General features: G+C 32.2%; 2 protein-coding genes across 2 annotated transcripts; one reads left to right on the forward strand and one right to left on the reverse strand.

The window, feature by feature from the left end:
• Positions 1 to 368: 368 nt before the first annotated feature.
• On the reverse strand, positions 369 to 7,474 carry LOC122582848 (methyl-CpG-binding domain-containing protein 7-like). Its single transcript, XM_043755283.1, has 11 exons — positions 7,229 to 7,474; positions 6,031 to 6,183; positions 5,888 to 5,926; positions 5,675 to 5,776; positions 5,301 to 5,420; positions 5,176 to 5,223; positions 5,046 to 5,084; positions 4,259 to 4,408; positions 3,960 to 4,124; positions 3,639 to 3,879; positions 369 to 581 (listed from the first exon to the last, which is right to left on the reverse strand). Exons 1-11 carry the CDS (start codon positions 7,409 to 7,411, stop codon positions 556 to 558), a joined length of 1,266 nt encoding a protein of 421 aa, XP_043611218.1. The 5' UTR covers positions 7,412 to 7,474; the 3' UTR covers positions 369 to 555.
• A 4,948-nt stretch (positions 7,475 to 12,422) lies between these two features.
• On the forward strand, positions 12,423 to 13,151 carry LOC122580848 (zinc finger protein ZAT12-like). The gene has a single exon (XM_043753001.1). It carries the CDS (start codon positions 12,532 to 12,534, stop codon positions 12,985 to 12,987), a length of 456 nt encoding a protein of 151 aa, XP_043608936.1. The 5' UTR covers positions 12,423 to 12,531; the 3' UTR covers positions 12,988 to 13,151.
• Positions 13,152 to 18,785: the final 5,634 nt, after the last annotated feature.

The raw sequence follows: 18,785 nt of genomic DNA on the forward strand, positions 1-18,785 counted from the left end.
ACTAACCAACTATTGTTTTCAAAAGGATTGGTTGTATGCCAATTTGTTGCGGTTCCATTGAGGCCACTAATCTTAACTCTTGAGTTGTACCCGATGATACTTAAGGTGAAACTATAGTGTGCCTTGACCATCAGAAATTGTGGCAAACCCAAAAAATGCGGTTTCTGGATGTAGCTACAAGCAGGATGCTAGGACTTGTGACATTCTGTGAGGAACCGGAATTCTTTTACTTGGCTGGAAGGAGAGAAGTTAGATGGGAATGACATTGAGCTTCCAAGGGAACAAAAGTTAGAGGATTGTTCAGCTCCTGCCTTATTATCGCGTTTTCTTTTTGATCAATGCTACTCTTACTCATTAAGATTTGCATGTCTTAATAACATGTCAATCGATTCATTAACTTATCATTTTATATCCGATAGCTGAACAGGCAAGACAAGTCCTGGTACCATAACATATATGCATTGCTAAAACATAAACATCACTAGTTACGACTTTTGTACAAAACTTTCTCTAAATACCTCCAAACTTGTCTGTGCCATCATCTGAACTAAGAACTCAAAAAGCCAGCCTTTGGTTTGTTCCTGGCAATAACACAAAAAGATATTATCAATATTGATCAAGTATTTATTAGCGGTTGTTTATGTCTTTATGATATGATTCTGCTACGAAGCACAAAGTCAGGGGGATACATATAGTTTTTTATTAACTAGTTTATCTGATTATTGTTAATTAGCTTTATAATTTGTGGGATAAGTAAAGTTTCTGGAAAAGCATTTAATTATAAATAAGGCATTACGGCTGTAATTCTCGGATGATGAATAGATTAAATTAAGATTTTATACTTTTGGGAGATCAATGTTTCTTGAAATACAGGAACTTTTTATTGTTTTTTGTCCTTTATATTGTTTGATAGTGATGATTGGGATCAATGTAAGCTATCCAAGACTGTTAAAGGAAAAGCTGTTTATGCAACGGTGGTAGCATGTTTAAAACGGTGGTCGATGCAGATTGGAAGCCTTCCATGGGTTTTTTATATGGTGAGCTAAAAGCAGCAAAAGAAGAAATCATAGTAGCTTGTCGCAATAATAGGAAATGTATGACCCTATTATGAATATCATTGAAGAAAAGATGGAAGGTAGACTGAATACTAGCCTACACATGGCAGCCTACTTTTTAAACCCTTTCTATCTTTACAACAATCCAGAAGTCCAAGACGATGTTGCTGCGAATGATGCGGTTGTTGAAATTATTGAAACTTTATATTCTGATAATGTTGAAGAGGCTGATGTAATCTTGACGCAGGAGTTTCCAATGTACAAAGGTAAACTTGAAAAGTTTGGTCGATTGTTTGCAATCAAAGGATGTGAAGTGAACCATGATAAATATGATCCTGGTAATTCATCTGTCTCCTGTTCTTTCCCATTCTGTTCTGTTTCTTTTGTATTCTGTTATGGTTCGTTTCTCTTCTCGATAATTTGCATGTTTTATATTTTTAGCAAATTGGTGGTCAACTTTTGGTGGTTCGGCTCCTTGTTTGAGAAAGATTGCTACAAGGATACTATCTTTAACCATTAGTTCGTCGGGATGTGAAAGAAATTGGAGCACGTTTGAAGGGGTAAGTGACTTTAAGTCTTAAGTAAGATGTACGATATGTAATATAATTATATAAGTATATAACATTTACAATGCACTTAAAATTCTTGTTGCATAATTCTAACTTTTAGGTCCATACAAAAAAAGAGAAATAGGCTTGAGGCAGCCAAATTAAACAATCTTGTCATTGTTCAATTCAAATGCCAATTTGATGGAGAGAAACACTAAGAGAAAGGCAGGTCATGAAGTACTTCTACCACCTGATGCAAATGCAAGTAAGGCTCAAGAGTGGATTGTTGATGGGATTGTTGATGAGCACGTTGATGAGGTTGAGCCGCGGGACCTCGAAGAAGTGAAAGAGTATCGAGAGAACTTTTTGAGGATGATTTTGTATCGAGTGAGGATGAAGATGAAGATGAGGATGAGGTTGAATATGAAGATGATAGTGTTCAAATCCTTGAACAATATGGACAAAATGATGATGGGAAAAATGATGATGAAGAATGATTTTATCAAGTATCAACTAATAGTCTAATACAGTATTATGTTTAATTTTCAAGCTTTTGAAGAATTATGTTATTGTTTTAGACAATTATGTTTTGAGTATGAAGTGACATTTATGTTTAAGTATGAAATGACAATCATAACCATGCTTAAGTAGTTAAATACGAAGTTTCTTATATATTTTTACTTTTATATTACATATAACTTTATAAATTTTTATATTTATATATAAAATAGTCAATCCGATATCTCCCCGATATCTCCCCGATTTTTCAAAATCTCCTGTCTCCCCACCTTGCCGATCCGATCCCGATCCACGAGTTCTACAACATTGGCCATTAATACGAATCCAACCAATTCTTATCAATTAGTATTAGAGGCTTGGTTTCAAGAGTTAGAAGGTAGGTTGGATTTTGGGCTAGCAAAGTTAAAGACAGAACTAGAGGCAGATTAACTATTTTCAGGAACAACCAGTTCACGGGAAGGATTGTTATATAAACTGATGCATTTCTCAAGTTTATAATATGTTAACTAGTCATCCATTGTTTACTGGATAGACCAATTCTTTAGGAGAGTTTACTAGCATTTTCAGTTGGTTGAAGTAGTGGCTTTGGGTTAGGAATATATTCTTTTTTTCTAGGAGTTTAGTTGTAGCTCTACATCTGTAAATTGAACATGTCAGTTTGTAGTACCGTATCCAATTTTCACTACAATAAACCTTCCACTATATATCTGTTGCCTTTCTCAATTTCTCCCACTTTGTAACATACTCGCCTGTAGCCAAAACCAGGAACCTTGCCCAATGTGGAGAAGAAGATGAGCATTAAAGCAGTGAGAACATCTTGGGTTATTGAGAGAATAACAAGCAATGTACTTCCACGGGATTTAACAAGATCTCGGGAAGGAATAGACAAAGAAACCTTTCAATATACATGCTTACGGGGCATCAAATGTACATGTTTATCAGCTGGGCATAGTCACTGAGACGAGGGGCTGTGGCCCACAGACAACTTTATCGGCTTATAGAGAAAGGAAGATAGGTCACTCATACTTTATGAACAGCCATGGGGTCTCTTTCGTGGACCTGATACTTTTACTAGACATAGTGCTCAAAGAAAGCTATGGGATCCCGGAATCATTAATTGCAAGTTTTTAAAGCAACACCTTGAGGACAATGGTGTTTCACAAGCAGGAATACTGACACGAACCAGAAAGTTAGGGGGTTGAGTGTCGCTTTTTATTAACTTGTTTAATTAGTTTATTGTTAATTAGCTTTATAGTTGTTGGGTAGATTAGGTTTCTAGGAAGTATGTTATTACAAATACGAATTGGGTTGTAATTCTTGGATGATGAATAGATTGAATCAAATTTTTATACTTTGGGAGGTCCGTGTTTCTTAAATTACATAAACTTTTTATTGTTATTTGTTCTTTATACTGTTTATTAATACGGATCCACCTTGTTCTCATCAGTAACCATCCGAACAATATTACTACAAGAGACTTATGATTTCAGTAATTAATTTATTTTACATTAAATACCTGTGCTACCGCATCTTGAAATTGATGAATTACGAGTGATATTGTTAAGAGCTAATGTGAATTTCTCTCCCCATTGCTGCTGCAGAGAATCAGAAACCGGTGTATCACCGACAAAAGCGTTCCAAGTTTCTGCTTCGGTGCTACCAACAACCCAATTAATCTTACTTGGAGGATTGCTAAATGATGATTTTTGCACTTTTCTGAAATCTCTTTTCTTGCATGAAGCATATGAACTGCGCCTCTACATAAACAAAAGCATTGCCAAATTGTAAGTTTCTAATTGATACTTAGTGGATGAAACGTTAACTTGTAACAATTAACCTTTCTAGGAGTAGCTGATCTGAAAGCCCTGGCGAGGGGTACATTGTCTTCTATTTGTTCTTCTGGTACTACTGATTGTGGTGAACTATCTTCCAGCTCTGCTAGGTGCTTTTGGACAGCTGTCTTAGATCGGAACTTCTGTCCAGTTCCTGGCTCATAATAATACTGCAAAACAGTAGGAAGAAAAAAGAATATTTTCTTCAATTTCAGTAGTTATTTCATGCCAGTTATAATAAGGGTGGGTGAATTAATAAAGAACAGAGAATATATACATTCATGTAGAGGAAATGTAAAATTACCCTGTCAGCACAATGGTTACCCGACTTTCGGGGCACCACTTCCACAATCCAACCATCTGGGAGTTTAAAATGGGAGGTGGATGGAGACCTTGTTGGGGTTACAGTAACCAATTGATATTGATTATCATTACCTTCTTCAAAATCTAGCATCTGTATCATTAGAATTATGCACAGGTATTACTGTCAAAAGTAGGGACAACGTAAGTTTTGTTGAATTTCTTCATGCACTGTATCCGCTAGATAATAGTCTGATCAATAAAGGTATCTAAAAGTAGCACATTATGTTGATAAGCGTAAAAAGTAGCACCTTGTCATGCATGTGATATATGGAACATATCATTTTATCATACCAACTCAGAGGGAGTAAACATTTTACGGGGTATCTGGATGTTCATTTTGAACATCATCATGTGATATTGAGTGATTATAATCTTAATCAGCTGTAATAAAACGTGTTGTACGAAATAGTGTTCAGATATGCCCCGACTGATTGAAGTAGTAAAAATTACTCGTAGATAATTAGATGTGTCCCTTAAACTACTTTTAAGGAAGAAATAGAAAGGAACTGTTTTTCCGTGTTTTGTTGAACCTGATATAAAATTGATTATTCAAAACTGATCAACAGAGCTTAAACAAATAGAAGCATAGTATGCTTATCCAAATATAAACAAAATGATTATTGCAGCTTCAAGTAGTAATAATTAGATAACTACTTCAAAATGCAAATATAAATACCCCCTTAGTCTATAATATATTAATATACGTTGTTTCGCAGCTACAAGTTTACCTGTCCACCAGAGACGATCATCTTCCGATAGCCACTTGTCTGCAAAGGCTAATAAACATAAACAAAACATATATATATATATATATATATATATATTCTCCAAATGTCATTTGTGGATCTAAAAATTTACCTGTCCACCAGAGTCGATCATCTTACGATAGCCAATTGTCTGCAAAGGCTAATAAACACAAACAAAACATATCATTATATTGTCAAATGTCATTCGTGGATGAAGAAATAAGCTGCGGATCTCACCTTCTCATTGTATGTAAGTCTATTGGCTACTGATTTAGAAGGTATAATTCCTTCTATAAGGTATCTCTCCACGTCTTTAAGGGATCGAAACTTACGTCCAGTTATTGGATCATAGTAGTACTGCAGAGAATTATTAAAACCAACTAGTTAATCTGAACCCCATATTCAACTACCTTTTTATGAAAGAAGTTGTTTAAGCAAGAATTCAAAAGGAAAAATAAAAGAATCTGGTTCCGCGTCCAGTTTAGTACGGGATCGGTCCAGTTCTTGGTCACTAAATTTTCAGTTTCAGTTTGGTACAGGTCTGGTCTAATTTTGAATTGTTGCACACCCCTGTGCGCATATTTATTAGTGTTAAAGCAAATTCATATTACCTTGTCACTACTAGTATTTCCAGACTTACGAGGAACTATCTCCACAAACCAATCTTCAGGTAGAGTAAACTTTGTGGTGATCCAATTTCTTCTAGGACTCATCTGCAACAAACATTTTTTCACAAAATTTCTCCATGAAATGATATTCCACTATATTAGCAGTTATTTCGGGCGCTAAAAGTTCCAAATGACTAAGAAACAGATGAATCTCACACTTTCTCCAGCTGTGATCATCGTTCGATCCATCGAATTCTATAAAATACCAAGAATACAAGCATATTACACCGCTGACATGTTAATACTATAAGATATAAATCATTTTCTTTGTTATACCTTAGGCCAGATATAAGCCTCACCTTAATTTCATAGTCAACTCTTAAGGGCTTAGGCTTGGGCTTGAGTTTGAGTTTGATTTTCAGTTTGGTAGCTTGATATACTTCAGGATTCAGGTATCTCATAATGTCATACCTTGATCGAAATTTTCGCCCTGTTTCTGGATCAATGTAGTACTGCATAATGTCGTCACAATACAAAACTGTTTTAGTTTAATGCTAACTATAACATGTAGAGGACAATAAAAGTCATAATCGAAAATCAACCAAAATTGTACAGGTTTAATATCACATTATTAAAATTAAGACCAATCAACTAAGCATTTCAACAGGCAGCTTGACGTGATGCTGATTGCATGTGCCTTATGGAGACATTTAGTGCCGGTTCCAAATGATTCCGGCTCAATGGTTGCCCGGTAAGCCAACCTTTTTGCTAGGTAACGTTTTAACGCTTCTAAAAGAATATGACACGTCACTATATCTTCTCCTTAGTTAAGAATATGACACATCACCCTCTCTCCCCACTCTTTGACACCTCCACCTTCCACATATTTACAGCATCACCGCTGGTTTGACATCACAGACTCCTACAGACTGGTAGAGAGGAAACCACTAGAAACCGGAAAAGATAACAAAGAAACCTTCGGAAACAATTCACCGTCACTACTTTGACCCTAAAACTTGAACAACGACAAATTGAAAATAGACGACAATTCTTCCAAATCACCAGCTAATCCAATCTACATTTCCCATTTTCACCACAACGTTAAAAAACGTTTTAAAAAAATCCGGTAAGCGTTTCAAATATATACCATTTCAGTACAAAATCTATCATATGTATCTAACTTAGAACACTTCGGCTGTTCGCGTCAAATTTCAATACAGTTATTGTATGTGTCCGACTATCCGTGGTGCTTCTGCTGACGTCAGCAAAAAATACTACACTAGATAACAATATTTGAAAATCTATATATACAATTATTATAGATACATTTTTCATCCCTAAAAATAATTAACATCACATTTCAATTAAAAGGATCAATCTAGAACTTGCACAAAATGTTAACTAAAAACATGCAACCACATTACAAGGCATAATATAATTCAAAATCGATTATGTAACTAAAATACATACTTATATACATATATAAAAACATAAAATGTAACTAAATATATTTAAAAATAAATAAATTTATTAATTAACATGCAACATAGAGATAACCGTATCGAGACGCGTGCCATTGGAGCGAGGGACCTGCTGAATAATCCAACCGGCAGGAACAGATAACGGAGGGATAACGGAACTAGAAACGGAATGTGAGACAGGAGTAACGGCGAGTTGACGGTGCAAGTTGTAATCGTCACCGTCGTTGACGGTGGACAGTTCCGGCTGCAGCTCCGGCATTTGTACTTGTAACTTGGTAATTATTTTGGATTTTTTGGTATTTATCTGGTGAAGTTATTCAGTGGCAAGTTTTGCCCAAATGGTTTTAACTTTTAACTGAGCAACTAATTTTGGGCTTTTGTTTTTCACCTTATAGTCCCTGAGGTTTTTACATTTTACTAGTATTCATTAACTAAGTATTTAAAATAAGAATCACATTTTTTATATTTAATCATTAAAATTTTATAAACATGTCTTATAAAAAATATAGAATTTCTTTTTATAGTTTAAAAAGACATAATGTATCATAAATTAATTATACGATATACTTAAATAAAACAAATGATTGGTATTTCATTTCATCATTAAACCATTTACAAAAATCACCATGAAAAGTTGTCAGATACAGCTAATAAGTAATACTAATATTTGTTCCTGTTGTATAGCACGAACTTTAAACTAGTAATTTATGCATGTTCATAAACTCTTCTATATGTGGATGGTTGAAAATTATAAAAAGAAGTTTACTAAGTTTACTTTTAATGTCACATTGCTAAAAAAATAATCAACAAGTTTACTTTCATGTGCGAGGTCATAATCGATAAGTCACTCATGTGCCATATTTATATTTAAACATCCTTCGACTTCATCCAACATGAGAGGCCAATATGAGATGATTTTTCTTTTAACAATCTTCGAACATTTCCATGTTCCACTATGTGGCATAATAGGGAAAAAGTCATGCATTGCAATATTTCTGTATTCGAAAGGTCTTTTAGACTTTTACATCCCAAAAAAAGAAAAAGAAAATCCCTTTAAGAAACTTTTCTAACACTTCAACTATGTGAAAAGATTTTAGATGAAGACCAATATTACATTTGAAAAACGTCCAAGTTTCTAAGAAACAAGGAAGCAAATGACATTACCAGCATGACCTTTCGTTTTTGAAATTTAACAATGACAAAATTAATCAGGGCCCACCTCAGCCTTGTGAAATGTGATCAAGCTAGCTAACAGTACATCCACAAATTATGGTAAGAAACTAAAAATTCTACTCAATGATTTAAAAGGTTACTATACGCATCTAAATCTTTTCAAAGACGACAATCACTTGTTTAGTTGGGTATATATAAACTTGACATGTTAAACACGTCAGATATGAAAGTTGTATATATTTATGACTTTGAAGACGGTTTTTTTTTTATGGGTTTGATAACATTCAAATAAATCAAATGTACTTTTTAATGTCATTATCTCATATATATATTTTCTAGCTTTTGGCAACAAATACCAGTTATATATTTATAAACATCTAGAAGTAAATTGTTTTTTTTTGCCTCTTGAAACAATTAAGTTGCATGAACTGAAAGGGAGACAGTACTTAAGCATACATACAATTTCCAAATGTTCGCCAGCACTTGCTTGATCATGTGCGACTTACTATCCAGTGAAGCAAATCGTCGATAGCATATATTCTCCAAATGTGCGTTGGCTACTGTTAACTGAATAGTGAACCAACTAGTAAAGCTTGTAAAATGCGTGAAATGTGTACTCAAATTCTTAATATCTATGTTTTTTTGATAAAAGAAAAGCTCTACGCCTCTACCTATTAATTTATTTTTATATTTAAAGAGAATCGCTACGTATTTGTTCAGATTCAATATAGTTTACATACTACCCTAACCAAAATTAAAACCATCTCAAATATGCATTAAGTATGTTAGGTGAAACTAGATTTATGTCCGTACAATGCGGCGACAGTGGGGTAGTGATGTCGGAGGTGGGGGCGTGACGGAGGCGACGATGGTGATGAATGTAAAAGCAATTGATGCTAAAGGTGATATTATAGTTATTTTAAGTGTTGAAGGATTTATACTGTTAATTATTTCATTAAGGATTTAAGGGTATTATAGGTATATTAGATAGAGATGTTTAAATTAGTGAATAGAGTTGAAGGATATTTTTGGTTTTTTAAATACGAAAAGTTTAAGAAAAAAAGAGCTACTTTGTTTTATTAGATAATATAGATGGGTTAATAGGTTGATAAGCTTAAGTTAACACCCATATTTAGAGCATTTTTTATTCATAAAAACAACCACCGGAATGGTAATATTGTTCAACATTTCATAAGTTATCACATCAGCGTAGATTGTAATCGTATACTTTAATGAAAACCCTCATATGATAAAGTTCATTGCATTTGGCGGTTAGATACAAAATAATTTGCAGTTATGACAAAGTACCCGACAATTCCATTTTACTTTGTTTGATAGATGAAGATATCTGAACGAAAGTAATTAAATATTTTTTAAATATGCATATTATAATAATCATACATAATTATAACGTTGTATATAATAATATAGAAATTAACCCGATCAAAAAGTTTTAAAAATAACCAATAATCAGCTAATGCCTAATTTACTACTATTCGGGAATAATAAAAATTCTTACAAAGTGTGAAGTTTGTTATTTAATATGTGGGAAAATGAAAGCACATTCGTTGAAAATTTGTGGGTAAAAAAATGATATCTATGGTAAAACTGTGGAAACATAATCCGTGGGAATTTTGTAAAAAGTCAATTTGTTGAAATCCATGGAAAAAATCAATGGAAACATGTGGAAGCAACATCAATGAGAAATCGGTTGAAAATTAAAATCCAAGGGAAATTGTCGGAAATAAAAGTTCGTGGAAACACTATGGTATATACAGTGTGTGGGAAATCCGTGAGAAGCTAGATAAAGTGTGTGAGAAATTGGTGAGAAGTGAATCCGTGAGAAAATTTCCCACGAATTTTTGCTCATGGGAAAGTTGTGAAATTATAAATTGGTCGTGGAAAAATTCATGAGAAAATGTTACCAAGCCCCTTTAACTGACAACCAACGTCCATGAAAAATCCGTATCAAATTTGTCTTTGTCCACATATTTGGCTGTGGGAAATCAATGATTTTGTGATAATGCTTCTCACAAATTTGAATATTTACTTTGATAGTTTATAATTTAGTTATATCATTTTTTATCGCTAATACTATGTGCCACTTTTTCAAACAACTGAAACAAGTGTACTCGACACACTACACGGGATGTTAATCACTTAATTGTATGTTCATAACAAAACCTTTTTAGCAATTTTTTTCCACATGAGTTCACCTTTTTTCGGTTTTTGGCTTGACCCGGCCCTGCCCAACCTACGCAACCCGTGACCCGAAAATGCAACAAAAGCTTGACCAGTGACCCGACCCATTAGCCCTTCGGACGGGTCGGTTCAGGCTGGTTCCGGCTCTGGTCACGGGTTTCGGTTTTTTTTCTCATCCCTACTGTGATATATAGAGTGTGTGAGAAATCCGTGGGAAACTAGATTAAGTGTGTGAGAAATTAGTGGGAAGTAAATCTGTGGAAAAATTTCTCACGAATTTTTTGCTCGTGGGAAAGCCATAGAAAATATAAATTGGTCATGGGAAAATTCATGAGAAAATGTTACCAATCCTCTTTAACTGACAGCCAATATTCGTAGGAAATGTCTTTTTCCACATATTTGGTCGTGGAAAATTAGTGATTCTTTGATAATGCTTTTCACAAATTGAATATTTACTTTGATAGTTTAATTTGGTTAATTATATCATTTTCTGGGAAGGTTAGGTAAAGCATGCAGTAGTCCATAGTTGTCGACTCGTAACTTTTGATTCGACTCGAAAACATAATATTTTGACTCGTGACTCGAATCGTGAGTTGACTCGTAAGAGTCGGGACATTTTTAAGTCCTACATAATTTAGTATAATTATCTATATGTGACGTTTGTAGAAGTATATTAAGTTCGTTATCTTAATAAATTTACCAAAATATTACTTATTCGATAGTTTTTGAGACATAAACTTACAATTTATCTCCAAATTCGAAAGTAAAATGATCAAAACTACATAGATAACACCCAAAATAATGGAGCAAATTAAGTATAATATATAATATATAACCATAGTATCAAATTAAAATAGTTATAAGTTTGCGACTCGTGACTCGGTCCAAGTTTACATAGCGACTCGTAAGAGTCTGGACAAAAACGAGTCACCTAACGAGTTGACTCGTTTTCGGTGTAAATTGACTCGACTCGTATGAATCAACTCGTGACTCGTAAGAGTTTAACAACTACCTATCTTAGGTAAAGCATGGGGAAATTATGTAAAATTTAAGGAGGGTTTATGTAAAATTCAGGGGAGGTTATGTATATTTATCAAATTCAAAGATTTAATTTATAAGTTTTTTTTTTAATGGGGCAGTACCTAAGCTTAGGTAAAGTCTGCAGTATGAATCATTTTCCTATCATTTTCTATCGCTAATACAATGCGCAACTTTTTCAAACAACTGAAACAAGCGTACTAGACACACCACACGGGATGTTAATCACTTAATTGTATGTTCATAACAAAACCTTTTTGGTAATTTTTTTTCCACATATGAGTTCCCACTCTCTGTATAGATGACGCATAACAACGTGGCCGTCACACTTTCAAGTCTTCAACGAACCTTCTCGAACATTTACATGATGATGTAGACCAATCCAATTTCAACTAGTATAACTTTACTTGTCCTCCAATGTTTATCCAATTAATTAATTAATGCTATAGCTACCTATTCATATAGTTGAAACAATAAACAAGTGAAGTAACACTTCTTTTTTTAAACAAAGTAAACAAACTCAATTTTAATTTTTTTTATCTCATTGATATTTAAAATTAACTTATATTAATATTATCACACGTTTAAAAAGCTTCTATTAGTCGTCTAATAAATTTCGTTAAAACCCAAACGATTTTTTATTCATTTAATTTTATAACTAGTTTTTAAAATACTCCTACTTACTCCGTACTAATTATTAAATTTGAAAACAAAATCGTTGCGTAGCTCATCACTGACGCGGCTTACACGTTAACTTTCTTAATCAACAAGACACTCCTACACGCATACTTACATCCAGTAGCAACCGTCCCACATCGTCATATGTATATAAATATCCTTCTCCTATATCTATATGTTTAACCACTCGATCGACCAAAAATTAAACATTCACAAAAAAAAAAAAACAAATCAATCATTCAAAGAACAAAAGTACGCATTATAAACACTCCAATTATATTGATCAAAATGACGGTTAAGAGACCATTAGAAAACGATACCGAGATAGAAACAATGGCCATGGCCAACTGCTTAATGCTTCTATCTCGTGTAGGAAAAACCGGTTCAGATTCATTATCTGAACCGGGGAGGTTGTTCTACTGCAAGACGTGCAATAGACCGTTTCAGTCGTTTCAAGCACTAGGTGGCCACCGTGCAAGTCATAAACGACCAAAGTTAAATGATTTGCTTAAGCAATCTCCACCGAAACCGAAAACACATGAGTGTTCGGTTTGTGGACAAGAGTTCGCGATCGGTCAAGCTTTGGGTGGTCATATGAGACGGCATCGTGACGAAGTTACGACGAAAAGTGTTCACACGGTGGTCAAGAATGAAAGTGAGAAAAGAAGAAGTTTGTTTTTGGATTTGGATTTGAATCTGATGCCATATGAGAATGATTTAAAGTTGTGGCCTATTGTTACTTAGATATGTACGTACGTACGTAGTTACCTAGATAGGCCGGTACGGTTTTGTTATGGATCTGTTTTATTTGAAATTGTTTGTATAGAAGAGTTCTTTAATTATTTTTTGAGCTACGAGCTATATATCATGGTTTTGGAAATATATATATAGCTAGAGTACGTTTTGTAGAAAGATGACTTGATATTATCGGATACAGTTATATATTTGATTATGGATATAAATGTCTAGCTAGCTTGTTGTTTGATATATCGATCATTCATGATGCATTAATATGGAGATAGACGCGCGGATCGAAATAGAATTGCATATAGACATATAGTAGGGGGCTTTTATTTTGATATATTTTGTAAGTAATTAATCTTGTTTCTAGCTCGTAACATCGACTGCAAGCAGATTTTGATGGATGTTTGACTTCTGTGCGGATCAGATTTTTTGGCTATGTCGATCTATACTGCTCAATTTATTTAATTTGGGACCAACTGATCAGCTGCTGCAGGTGGAAATTCAGACCTCTTGAATCGCCTCTGCTCAACTCCTGGATTAATTGATTGGTTCAGAAGCTTATTTGTTTGGCCCACGAGTTGGGTTTTAAAAAGATTGCCGCCCTAGCTCCGTACGTAGTGTTTTGAAGTGGTCAACCAAACCGCCCTTTGGATTATTAGCACAACAAAAACAAGATTCAAGTCGATCACTTGTGAGTTGTGGCTATATATATAATTAACAAACCTGAGAGAAACTACTCTTCACGATCAAATTATTTGCGCTTCTACTCGATCTCTTTCAATTCACTGCTTGGATATATATATATATATATATATATATATATATAGTTGGATAACGAATGGATGTAAACCTTGTAAATTGATTTGGGTGGATCGAGTGGATTTGAAATCCTACATACTTCATGTTTCGATCTGTACTTCTTAATTTATCTCTAGTAGTGTCTTCATGCTTAAGATGTTATGAATGATAATATATGCTGTTCAAAAAAAATGATATCATGTCACTTAACTGGCAACTATCAAGTTTACAGATTGCGATCCTCTAAAATTAAAAGTTTCTTCATAAGTAAGGTTTGAGGATAGATTTTGACTTTGGATTAAAATCAAATGTCAGATTCTTCAACTTATAATCAACGTTGATTACAACGTCAGAGGATCTATCTATCCCTAGATTACATGTATCATGGAGCAAATCATGACCTAACTCATTATATAAATATTACAATTGAAGTATGAACATTGAGTCTTAAGAATTAAGTTCAGGTTAGATTTTTATATAGATTTCTGATAATGCAAGTCTTGTGTACGCATATCGGCAAGTCTCCATTTTTGTACCTAAAAGAAGATGAAGTCTATTTTTAAGTGACTAGTATTATTTTTATAATGGGTTTGTACGTTTATAAAAAGCTAGCCAAGCTAGTTTCAAATTTTATTTTAAATGGACTTTTGAAGTGATTAAAACGCGGCGTCTGCAGTACGAAACTAACTAATAATGATGTGTGAAATCGTGAAAAACCATTAGCCAAAAAAGACGAGAGATACGACTAATTAATTGGTTTTGGTTCTATTAATTATCAGTTAATACGTACGATTGTAACAACTAGTCATTAAACTTTTCTTGAAAGTATATATTATGAGGATTGTAAGATGATTACGACTTATCAACCCATTGAAAGAAACCATGGATACATCAAGTTGTGTGCTATAAATGTATTCGGCAATTGCATATATAATCAGATTGTCAAATAGTTTGAAACTAGATTTTAGACCCGTGTCCAATACTGGACACGAGATTTACGATATTATCAATATTAAATATTCATACATTTAAGTCATAAATTATAATTTTGTAAAAATATGGTTTTAAGTGTTATATTTTGCAAGTTGTAGTACAATAATCATAGGTTCGTCACTGTCATTATTAGCCTAGACATATTGATTGATATGTTTGTCGTAGTCATTCCACAAGACACATGTTATATATAATAATTTCTCTATTATAGAATATTTTGAAACCAATTGTACTCATAATGTGATATTATTATGAAAAATATTTAAGAATTAAAATATAAACATACTTGTGATTCTGTACTTGACATTCAAGTATATGTATTTGATCATAATGCGGATCCAAAACACGCATAGGTTTATTTTCAATCACATGTCCTATAATAATTTGATTACAGTTAGAATTGTTTCTATATTCTTTGATAACAATTAGGACTCTTGATTTGAAATTCCTATTGTGTTTAAAATGATGATGTTATATATAGTCATCTGTTATTATGTTTGAAATATATATCTAGAGTTTAATTTATGTTTATATTAAATATTAAACTAAATATTAATATTTATAATTTATAAAAATCTAATCTAATATTTGTTAATAAGTCATTAGGTTTTGAAATAAATTTTTGTAGACAATATTTCATATGTTGAACTTTTTTTAATTAATTAAATGATTGCAAATTTTAAATAGTTCTCTCAAGTTGATGACTAAAAATATATTTAGATTAAGTATTCAGGACTAAAAAGTGTAAATTATTGATGAAAAACAAAAAAGTGTAAATTAATGAGACTTTTTATACAAATTAATATATATATCAATATAATAATATATTTGGATAATGATCATCAAGATTTTTAACTTGTAGTTTATCTAAATGATGACATCATCAAAAGTCAATTTGATGAAATTGAGTGATGTAATTGGTTGATAAGTCATTAGTTCAACTGTCTTATAATATATTAAGATTAAGATTAAGATATCGAAACAACCTAAAATAGCAAATAGTCTACTCTAGGACGTACACTTCAATGTAATAATCATGCCAATATTACTTTCATATATCTCCGAATTGATCTGAATGTGTTATTGTGTAACATGTTTACACATAAAACATAATAACTAGATATATATAGTGTGCAGTTGTGCACTACAGAATATTACTTTCATATTTATTCACATTTCAAAGATAAACAAAAACAACACGAAACTAGAAAATTAGGCTTACATTAAATAATAATATCTTTACATGATTGTGGATAAAGAATCGATACGCTACATACCAAACTATAGCAGTATATAACATTTATCTTCTTCAATTTTTAAAACGTTATTTAATACCCCCTCTCTGATTTTTACTTTTGTTGTATCTAATTAAATACATAACAGTATGCAAGCTTTTCCCAACTATATATTGCGTGAATTATTAATATTGAATGATTTTCGATCTTTTTGTGATTAACAACACTTTTCAGCTACTATTTTTTTTTCTTCCGCCTTTGAAAAGATAAGAAAATCGAGTATTGGAACTCTTATCAATCATATCCATTTACGAGTACATGATAATTTAACGTGTTGATTAATTAATGATAAACGAGTGAACATTAGTTACAATCACTAACGAAGTTTCCACATAAATCCCACCCACCCAATGAAACAAATACTTGTGAGTAACGGTGAAACTAAAAGCAACAGATACTGAAAGTGATTAGTCGTTGTTAATCACACAAGAAGAAAATCCAAATCGGCCTCCAATCAGAAGCATGCATGTGGATGTGGTCCTTTTGATTGCCATCAACTAACTGAGTATTTCACACTGTACTTATAAACTCAAACAAAGTTAGAAACTAGATTGGTTTATGGATATTTTTAGTTGAACCAAATATATATATAAACCACTTAGTTCTATCAAAAGTTTTACTACTCGATCGTACCTAATTAATTCAAAGTTCAATTTTACTCACGCTCTTAGTCTTGCCTAACTAGTGTATTGCCAACCAAATGAGTTAGTGGGCCCAACTCTTCAAGCCCGTCACATTGCACTTTAATCAATATCCATTAGACTATCTCCAATGGGGTGTCTTTGTGTTTCCTTGAATATTCTTTGCCGTTGAAGATTGTTCAAAACTAAAGATTTTTTGAAGAATGTCCTTACTTGTTTTTACCTAATATATTTTTGTTTTTAATTGAAGAAAAAAAGAATATGTAAGCATATGTAAAGATGTTTGTAGGGTTGACAATAAAATTATAGGATTTAAATGATGTATAAGGATTTGTAAAAACATGATGTGACAGCTCAAGTAGGCATTCTTAGCATTGGATATAACCTTACAAATAGCTAGAGGTGTTTGATCAAATGAAAAATCTAAGATATAAATTACTCACCACTTCTATCCAAAAAAAATTAGCCACCAAACATTTGACTTTTTAAATTCAATTTTTGTAACTTTATAAATTGGGAAGTGATATTCATACCACTTCTTTTGATAGATGTATCATAATTGTGCAATGTTAACTTGTATAGTCAGTTATACAGTTTGTACATTATGATACATCTATAAAAATTTATGGTACAAATAACATTTCCCTTATAAATTGTTATTTTAAGTATTACTCTTATAACACAAACAAATTAAATGGTTAAGGTTAAAACTAATATAAATGACTTTTAAAAAAAAGTGCTGAAACAGAACGAGTACTAAACTCTATTAACCTTTCACAAGCGAGAAAAAGTATATGCTAGGAACTCTTAAAATTACAAGAACTTTTAGGATTGCTTACACATGTTCCTAGTACATAAATTTTTACTACCGGTACGTAATGATGATATGATATAAGAGTATGATTTTTTAAAATTTCTTTCTAAGTATTAAATCTAAGTCATCAAATAAAATTAGGTCACAAAATAAATAAAAAGATGAAAAGTTGAATCCCGCAAGTTAAAATTTCATAATATTATCATAATTTTTAGAACTTTAATTTATTAGAGAATGAATAATTATTTCTGAAGTAATATATATAGCTTGCACTTTTTACTAGTTACTAATTAGTAATTAATTATACTTAAATCAAAATTCAATAGCAAGTTGTTTTGCTCAATCAGCTTAGTGATGAGGATAACTTGACTGTAACAAACTTTTGGATAATTGTATTAAATTCCAACAATAAAAATACAATAGAAACTCTATAAAATAATACACTTGGATCAACAAAATTTATTAATTAAAAGAGTTATTAATTAATCGATAAATTAATAGTTTATAGAGTTTACAAACACCTTTCAAGCTTCCACTTAATTATTGTATACAATACATGTATATCAAATGAACGTTATTGGAATTAATAAAGATGATATCGATGAAGAAGATGATGAAAGTTCTACAATGGAGCCCCCTTCGTGAAACGAAGCTATTAAAGCGGCAATCACATTGAACAATTTCTTGTTGAGCTATGAGAAAACAACATCAGAAGTTCATACCATGCTAAGAAAAATTAGAGACGAGATTCAAGGGGAAATTGATTTCAACAAAAAACAAAAGACAATTGAGTCATTTTTCAAGAAACCTTCATAAATCATTCGTGTATTATACTATATATAAGGAATTGTTAATTTATATTTTTATATGGGGTCTAAAGAAATTATCAAAAATGTATTATCTTATAATTTTAGTGAATTATTAATTTAGCACCTTTTCCTTGATTCAGGACCGGCAAAAAATATTATCTTAGAGAGTTTATTAAATAATCGAGTATTAATTTATTGAGTTTCTATTGTATAAGCAATAGCAACGTACATAGAATAAAATAAATTCATTTCAAAATAAAACAAGTTTTTAAAATTAGTTAATACTATTCGCTCAATGAAACCATTTTCATTTTATTTCCTACGCCAATTCATCAATCTAGATATATGGTAGTAAATACGGATCCGGGTTCACACAGTCCCTGAACAATTCAAGAGGCGGCGTATATATAATATATAAAATGTATGAGATATATGATGATGGCAAAAG

Source organism: Erigeron canadensis, chromosome 9 (assembly GCF_010389155.1).
Source record: "Erigeron canadensis isolate Cc75 chromosome 9, C_canadensis_v1, whole genome shotgun sequence".
In the NCBI taxonomy this organism is placed as follows: Eukaryota; Viridiplantae; Streptophyta; class Magnoliopsida; order Asterales; family Asteraceae; genus Erigeron; species Erigeron canadensis.

Excerpts from the sequence above, each read along its gene's own strand:
- LOC122580848 (XM_043753001.1), top strand. The coding sequence starts at position 12,532 with ATGACGGTTAAGAGACCATTAGAAAACGATACCGAGATAGAAACAATG.
- LOC122582848 (XM_043755283.1), bottom strand. The coding sequence starts at position 7,411 with ATGCCGGAGCTGCAGCCGGAACTGTCCACCGTCAACGACGGTGACGAT. Across the intron at positions 5,927-6,030 it reads GAGTTGACTATGAAATTAAG|AATTCGATGGATCGAACGAT; the intron begins GTGAGGCTTATA and ends GGTATTTTATAG. Across the intron at positions 5,777-5,887 it reads TGATCACAGCTGGAGAAAGT|ATGAGTCCTAGAAGAAATTG; the intron begins GTGAGATTCATC and ends TGTTTGTTGCAG.